The 8178-nt window shown below is 32.8% G+C and overlaps 1 protein-coding gene across 1 annotated transcript; it reads right to left on the bottom strand.

Annotated features, from left to right (window-relative positions):
• Positions 1-5342: 5342 nt before the first annotated feature.
• On the bottom strand, positions 5343-7378 carry LOC133824018 (uncharacterized). The gene is made up of 4 exons (XM_062256880.1): positions 7031-7378; positions 6679-6880; positions 5980-6488; positions 5343-5801 (listed from the first exon to the last, which is right to left on the bottom strand). Exons 1-4 carry the CDS (start codon positions 7376-7378, stop codon positions 5343-5345), a joined length of 1518 nt encoding a protein of 505 aa, XP_062112864.1.
• Between the last annotated feature and the right edge of the window lie 800 nt (positions 7379-8178).

The raw sequence follows: 8178 nt of genomic DNA, 5'->3' as shown, positions 1-8178 counted from the left end.
TGATATATGTAATCCGCATATATATGATTAATATCCTATGCCTTCATCTTGATCTCAGATTATGATGAATCTGGCTCTGGCTTGCTGCAACTGCAAGTTTAGAGCATGTATTTATATATATAAATATATAAATGTGTGTGTGTGTGGTTTTGTCAATGAAATAATGATAAAACTTGCTCATACACCTTGACGTATACTACTGGTTACATACATACAGAGTTCTACACTTAACAAAGTTCAAAGTAACTAGGTAACTAGGTAACTAGGAAAACATACATATAAACAAAGTTCAAAGTGCATACTACTGGTATTGTTTTCTTTTGTGGTCCCTTGTTTCTTTATATGGTTTAAGTGTATGATTATGTTTAGTTTTTTGTAATGTGTTCTCATGTGGTCCCTAGTTTCTTTTCAATTGATTTACTTTTATCATTTGTTGTTATTTTAATGTTAAGTTACCCAGTTCTGTATGTTATCCACTTTTCTTTTTCTTTTTTTATAATTTTTTTTGGCTTTTTTAGGTTTCGAGTTAGTTGTTGATGTTTAGTGTTTTCTATTTTTTTAAAGTTCATAGTTTATATGTGTTTGGCATTGCTTTTCTTTTTGTGGTACCTGTTTAATTTTTATGATTTAAACGTATTATTATGTTTACTAAGTTTTAGTGTTTTGTATTGTGTTATCATGTGGTCCCTAGTTACTTTTGTGTTGATTTTCTTTTATAATTTTTTGTTATTTTAATGTTAACTTTTCTTTGTGTTTGTATGTTTTCCACTTTTCTTTTTATAATTTTTTGTTGGATTTATAGGTACTGAATTAGTTGTTTATGTTTATTGTTTTATAATAGGTACCTAGTTACCTTGTTTTATTTTTTTCCCCTTTATATTATTCACAGTTTCTTTATTATGTTTAGTGTTATGTTATCAGTGTGCAATTGATTCCCATGTTTGTTTGTAGGATGCGCATTTCAGAATTAAACCTGATAGGCGTTTTGGTAGTAAAGTCCAACAGTGGAATAAGCCTTCTGTTATTAGTGAGATTAAGGCAGTTTTAAGTTCGAAATAAAAAGCGATGTTTCAAAGAACCCCATTCGGTCACTTTTTGGATATGCCTGATATTACATTTCAGGCACAATTATTTCATAGTGTTTTGCTTAGGGAGGTTTATCAAAAAAATGAAGAATTCGAGTTTTGGTTTAAATTGGGTGGCAAATTAGTTAGGTTCTCAATCAGTGAGTTTGCCCTCATTACTGGTTTGAAATGTGTGGGCAGTGTTGACTTTGGCATGTTCAAAGAGGCTGATTTAGGGCTTAGGAAATCTCTTTTTCCGTTGTACGAAGGTAAACCCAGGAAGGAAGAAAAACTTAGGAAAGAGGAGGTTGCATGTGCGTTTAATGATAAAAACTTGAAGAAGAAAGGTGATGAGATTGTCGTTAAGTTGGCTATTGTTCATTTGTTAGCCAATTTTTTGTTCGGGACACAAACTGAGACTCGTGTTGACAACTCCTTTGCCATGGTTGATACTAATTTCGTTGAGATGAAGACGTTTGCTTTTGGGAAAGTGTTGTGGCAAAGAACTAGGTGTGTGATGCGAGCAGTATTGAAAGATAGGAATGCCATGTATGATTATGTTCCTAGGAAAACTGATGGGTCACTGGATAACTATAGTTATAAGTGTTATGGTTCCCCTATTGCTTTCCTTATATGGATATATGAGACAATTCCTTCTTGTTCTCAAGCGTTGTGTAGAAGGGTTAATTGTTTGTTTCCAAGGATTCGGAATTGGACAAGCAGGGGAAGTGTGTCATATCAGTATTTGGTTGATAACATTCTCTTGGAGGAAGAGGTAATGATTTTTTTTTTCTTTTTTTTTTTGTCATTCACTTCTATTTTTTATTATGTTTGTTTTATAGTTGGATAACTAGTTACTTATTACAGTTATTTTTTGTCGTTTGTTTTAAAAAAAATTGATTCTTGCAGTATGATGTTAATGTCATAATCCCTACCAATGAAGAAATGAGACTGCCTATTCTGAGAGGGTTGTCTTTTGAGAGCAAGTTTTTGCCAACAGATCCACTTGATGATGATGCTGCTAGTCCCTCAGATATGCATCAGGATCTTATTGCCATTCAATCAAAATTGGCTGAAGTGCAAGATTCCCAGAAGTGTATATTGCTTGCAATTTCTAAATTGAAGGCATCTTTTGCATTTTATTTTGCTTCTTGGGTGGTATTAAGTTATCTATGGCAGTTGGTAATCATAATGTTGGTGGAGAGTTTGAAGATCCTATGCATGCTGAGGCTTCTTCTGAGGTAACTGGTTGCTATTTTTTGTGTGTTTCCCTTTTATGATGTCTAATTTGGTTCTAATTTGTTTAAAAATTGCTGGTTTTTGTATTTGTAGGATTTTTTTTTGATGGCCATTCCTCTAGGGGTTACCAAAATGTTGATATCGGTGAGGAGTTGGGGGCTGATTTGGAGCATTCCGTTCAGATTGCTTCACAATTTTTTACTACTGATAAAGTAAGATTTTATTTTCCTTTTATTTGTTTAAGCAATTGGTTTATTTCCCCCTTGTTTTCTTGTTTGTAATGAAGTATTGGTTGTATATTTTTATTTCTTTTTTAGGAGCCAATTAAAGTTGACTCAAGTGTATGCTCAAGTCCTCGAACTCCCACATTTCATGTCTCTAATGTAATATGGAGAGTTATTAATGATTCGGTTGAGAGGCCACTTAAAGAGAGTAGTTCTTTGGAGGATAAAAGCAAGTGGTCAATTGTGTTGTATGATGATGCACAAGCAGTTGATACTGGACTGATTTTGGGAAGGAAAAGGCAAGCGAAGCCGAGCGCTGTTGTAAAGTCTCCTTTCTTAACGAATTTTGGATCTTCTGAAGTTGGAGTGAAACAAAAAAGAAAGAGGATGATATTGGATAATATTTGTCCCTTTTCCAATGAACTTGGTGATAATTACACTAAAGAACAACTGTCTGAGTTTGACTCCTGGATTAATCGTGATTTGAAGAAAAGGAACAAGTATGTACAACCATTATTTATTTTTAAGTTTGTTATATGTGTAATATGTCTGATTAATTTGTTAAATTTTTTATTTTGTTTTTTAATGTATTGTTCAGGTTCAAAAAATATGATGATAATTCCGTGGACCCACCAATTAACTTTACTTTTGTCCATATTTCTTAGAAGACTTGGTTTCATAGCCTTTATTTCTTTGGACAATTCGTTGATTCATCAGTAAGATTCTTCCTTTTAATTTATATGTTTTTTCATGTTGGAGTTTTTTTCCTTTTTTTTACAAGGTAATAAGTATAGTGATCTATTTATGCTATATATTACGATGTTATTGGGTGACCAGTTCCCTTATTGTTTGCTTTGTTGTAGTTCATTGGGTAACTGGTTACCCAAACCTTGTAACTATTTTTGTGTTGATGATGGTCACCAGTTACCCTTGTGTAACAAAGTTTTCTTGACTGTCATAGTAGATTTGTTTCTACACATATCATTTTATAATCATGTATTTTTTTATTATGCAGCATATTGATGTGATGATGTATTACTTGAGGAGAAATGTTAAATTGTCTAAAGATTTGAAGAGGAGAGTATCTACGACTGACACTTGTTTTGGGCAAAACATAGTGTTTATGTATGAAGATTTTAAGAAAAAAGGTAGTGGTGCATTTAAAATAGATGAGAGTTGCGTTACTTTGAAGATAATGAAGGGGGAATCCATGTTTTGTGCAACTCATTGGAATTTGCTTGATGATGTTGTCATGCCTGTTAATGTGAAGGCTCTTATGCACTAGATTTTGTTGCACTTTAATGTACAGCAGAGATCTCTTACAGTGTATGATTCAATGTCTGGTGCAAAGCATGAAAATCAGACTTTACCTGTCGTTGAGGCATTTGCTGTTTTGATTCCTCTTCTATTGGAGATGATTGATTTCTATGATCGTAAAGATATTAATCTTGATGTTAGCCCGTATGATGTGGCAGAGAATGAGGCTTTGAAGTTGAGCATTGCTAAAGGCATTCCTCAACAAATTGATTGGTTAGTTTGTTTATTTGATTTTAGTTTTTTTTTTTTGTGTTCTTTTTTGTTTATATGTTCTTAGTTGTTTTTCTTTTACTTTTTTCTATTATGCAGCGATTGTGGGGTGTTTTCTACTTATTTTGCTGAGCAAATAATTCTTGGGAAGGAGAATGAGATGCCTAAATATATTGATGTTCGTCTCCTTCGCAAAGGCATTGCTGTCAGCTTATACTATTATGGAAAGAACAAAGAACTTGAGGGATACTTAACTAGCGATGATTTCACTGAAAAGCTTCTGGAGAGGAGACAGAAGAGAATGAAAATTGCTGCATAGACTTTTAGTGATATTATATTTCTTTTACTTTTTTATTTTTGCTACAACAGTAATTAAATGATGAATAAATTTCTAGTTTAACAGTTAGCTTTTTTAAATTTATGCTTATATCGTTTTGTTAATTCTTTTGTTGTAAGCGTTTGGAAGAATGATTTAGAGGGTAACCAGGTACTCAGGTTGTTTCTTTGCTAACATACCGAGGGTAACTGGTTACTTAATTGTTTTTTATTTTTATTTTTTCCCCATTGGTTTGTTGTTTGTTAATTGCAATTATTAATATATATTTTAGATAACACTTTAAAGCAGGTAGCTAGTTTTCTGTTTGTTTTTGTATATTTTTACACTGTTTTATGGAATAATTTGAGGGAAACTAGTTCCCAGTTGGGTTGTTTAACTAATTTTATTGGTGATATTCGAGCAAGAATGATTTTGAGGGTAACCATGTACTCATGTTGTTTGTTTCCTAATATACCGAGGGTAACTAGTTACTTAAGTGTTTTTTTTTATATTTTTCCCCTAAGCTTGTCTTTTTTATAGTTATGCAACCACTTTATTAAGTTAATATTGAAGTAACTTTAATATTATATATAGAGGAGTTTGTGATAGAAGAAAGTAAAGGTTTTAATTCTTTTTTTTTTTTTGGCTTTTAGATTGTTATAGTGGGGTAATTTATCTTGTATTGTAACTTCAGGGTAACTAGTTACCTATATCGTTGTTTTGTTGTTAATTTTTGGTAACTGGGTATGATCATCTTTTTTCGTTATGGTTTATTTATAGTGATGGTAGCATTGAAAAGTAAGAAGCAAACAAATCCAAGAAATTATTTTGAAAGGATTTTATAAGTTTGCATAATCAATCAATGTGTTTCATTTTGAAACAATCTTATTAAAATACTGAATGATACTTGATGAATATGAAAGTCTCTCTTTCAATGAATATGAAAGGTTTGTTTTGCTGTAAAATATGAATCTATGTCTTTGGCTTTTTCTGTTTGTTTGGCTTCTCAAATGGAGGATTCCTGCAAGTCTTCCTGTTATGTCCTGGTTGCGCACATTTCCCACAGGTGATTATTACTTTATGTTCCCCTCTTGATCTTATTCTTTTCTTTTTTGGTCTTCCTGTAGGGATTGTTGCATTTGGAGGCAGCACTATTATGTCCAAGTGTTGTGGGAGATTCCATTCATCTTTATGGGGCAAATGATGAACATTTTCTTGATACAATGCTTTCAACGTTTCTGTTATGTAGAATTTTTCACAATAATCATACACACTCAAGTTTCTCCTTGCAATGACGGTTACTGCATGGCCACAAGGTATTTCATCTTCTTGGAACCTATTGCAAGTACATGTTCTATCATGTATATTTACTGTGAAATTTATCCCCTTTTGATCACGAACTTGGTATTCTATTGTGTTGAAAGACAAGACCTAAAAATAGTTTTGTCATGAAATATAATCAGATAATAAACATTTTAACTAGACTTAAGATTTAAAGTAACTAGTTATGCTTCTGTGTAAACTTTTTTTTTTCCTGTTCTTATGGAAGGTAACTGGTTACCATCTATTGACAGAATTAAGATTAGTAAGAATAAGTTTAGTTGCATACCTCATACTTCATTTTTGAAACAATGTCATGTCTCAATTCATTCTCTATTGCTGTAGAGACTTTTGTGAATGTTCCATTTGCATTATTTGAGTTGTTCCAAACACACTTTTGAACCAAACTTCTAAGGCATTCAACCAAGATATCAATGGGGAGATTTCTTGCAGCTTTTAGTGCAACGTTGAGTGATTCTGTGATGTTGGATGTCATCATGGTGTATCTTTTTGTTGGTGAGTATGATCTTGCCCAAGTTTCATACTTGGCTTTTTCTAAATAGGGCCTAATGCGTCTATCAATTCTATCAAGGCCTCTCATGTAGTGTTCACATTTTGTCTTTGTGTATGCTTTTGCTGCTGCAATGAATTTCATTTGTAGCTCTTCTCCATGGCTCCCATATTTGCCTTTCAAATTATTGAGTAAGTGAAACATGCAAGCTCCATGGAAAGCATTTGGGTACATCATATGTACTGCATTGTCTATGCTCATATGTCTGTCAGAAACTATAGCCAGTCCTGTGTAGTACAAATATTTTGAAATAAAAAACAAAAATTAAGTATTTTTCATTTTTTTTTTAAATTTTGGTGAAGGCAACCAGTTATTTTATTCAAATTCTAAAAGAAATAACATGTATTTGTGTATTTTGTTTTGGTAAAATGTTCCTATGTGTTTGTAAACAAGAATATATCGTTGAAGCTATCATACCTTCGGGTTCTCCATAGGTGTCTCTCACTTTGGAGAAGAACCAAAGCCATGAGTTATCATTTTTAGAGTCTGCTATTCCAAAAGCCAACATGAAAATGTTGTTGTTTGAATCTAACGTTGATGCTGAAAATAGGGTACCACCATGTGCATTTTTCAAGAAAGTTCCATCAACAACAATTATAGGCCTCAAGTATCTCCAACCCTTGGTTGAGTTAGAGAAAGCTATGTATAGGTATTTGAATCAATCTTCCTTGTTTGTGAGTAGGTGTGTTATTGTTCCTTGATTTGCTTGCTTCAACATGTAAAGATATATTGGCAACTTTTGATATGAATCATCGGGGTTCCCTCTTACTAGACGCAAAGCTTTCTCTCTTGATCTCCATGCTTTTGTGTATCCCATAGTTACTCTGAAGTCATCATTCATATCATTCATGATGTCATTTGGAGTGTAATTTCTTTTGATTGACTTGTACTTATTCTTTATTAATTCCCCAACTACGATGCTTTTTGCTTGCCTATGGTCTTCCAAAACAATTTCAACAGAGCAAGTGTGATTTGGATTGCATTTTCGTACCTTGAATAAATCTTGATTTCTGTACATAGATGCTCTCACCAACCAGTTGCATGTTTCATCTGCGTAAGTAACTAGGTACTCTCTAGGTTCTGATCTTTTTGTTTTGAACTGGAAGTTATGTAGCATTGCATAGTAGCTAAGAGCTGATTTGATTGTGTTCTTATCCTTGTAAATTTGCCCTTGCTCTATTGTGTTGACTCTGTAATCGGATATTACTAGTTGGATTTCATCCAACTTCTTTTTTTCTTTTTGTATTGTCCTCAATTATGAAATCAGCTACTTCTTCAGTAAAATGAGGTATGTATGACACATTTATGCTGTCATTTGTTGTGCTTGACATTCCTTCTTCAAGTAACATTTGTTCATTGATGGAATCTTGATTTGCTTGCATTAATAATGTCCCCACCTCCATTTCTCCTGCTGTAGCTTTCTGATTTGCTAGTAGAAGAAGGTCATTTTCATTGCTTGATTCTTGAACTATAGTGACACACAATGGTAAATCTGTTATTTTTGCAGCAACTTTTTTCTTTATTTCCAGAAAGAACAACACTGAATTGTCTGTTACAACCTTCATTGGTGGTGTTCCTTTTTCTACTTGATAAGAAACTTCAATAGTTGCTGTTTTTTCCTTTATCTCATTTTTTTTATCAAATTCACCAAGTTGTCAAGAGAACAATTTGGTGGTATTAATATCCCAGTCATTGTGTACCCTTGGTACTCGTTGTTTTCATTCCACTTGCCTCCATATTGAACCAAAGAAGTAATATTGTCCATATCTGTAAAATTTGGCAATTTTTTAAGCAGTTAGTTGGTTCTAAATGGGCTAGGTAACTGGTTAACTTAATCTTTAATCACATCTTCTTCTGAAACATTTACCTTTTGTAGGGTAACTGGTCACACTTAGTTTTATATATTTACTGTTTTTC

The sequence above is a fragment of the Humulus lupulus genome, chromosome 1, assembly GCF_963169125.1.
Source record: "Humulus lupulus chromosome 1, drHumLupu1.1, whole genome shotgun sequence".
Taxonomy (NCBI): domain Eukaryota; kingdom Viridiplantae; phylum Streptophyta; class Magnoliopsida; order Rosales; family Cannabaceae; genus Humulus; species Humulus lupulus.
Note: the sequence above shows the minus strand (reverse complement) of the source record. Positions and strands in the feature narration are given on the sequence as shown.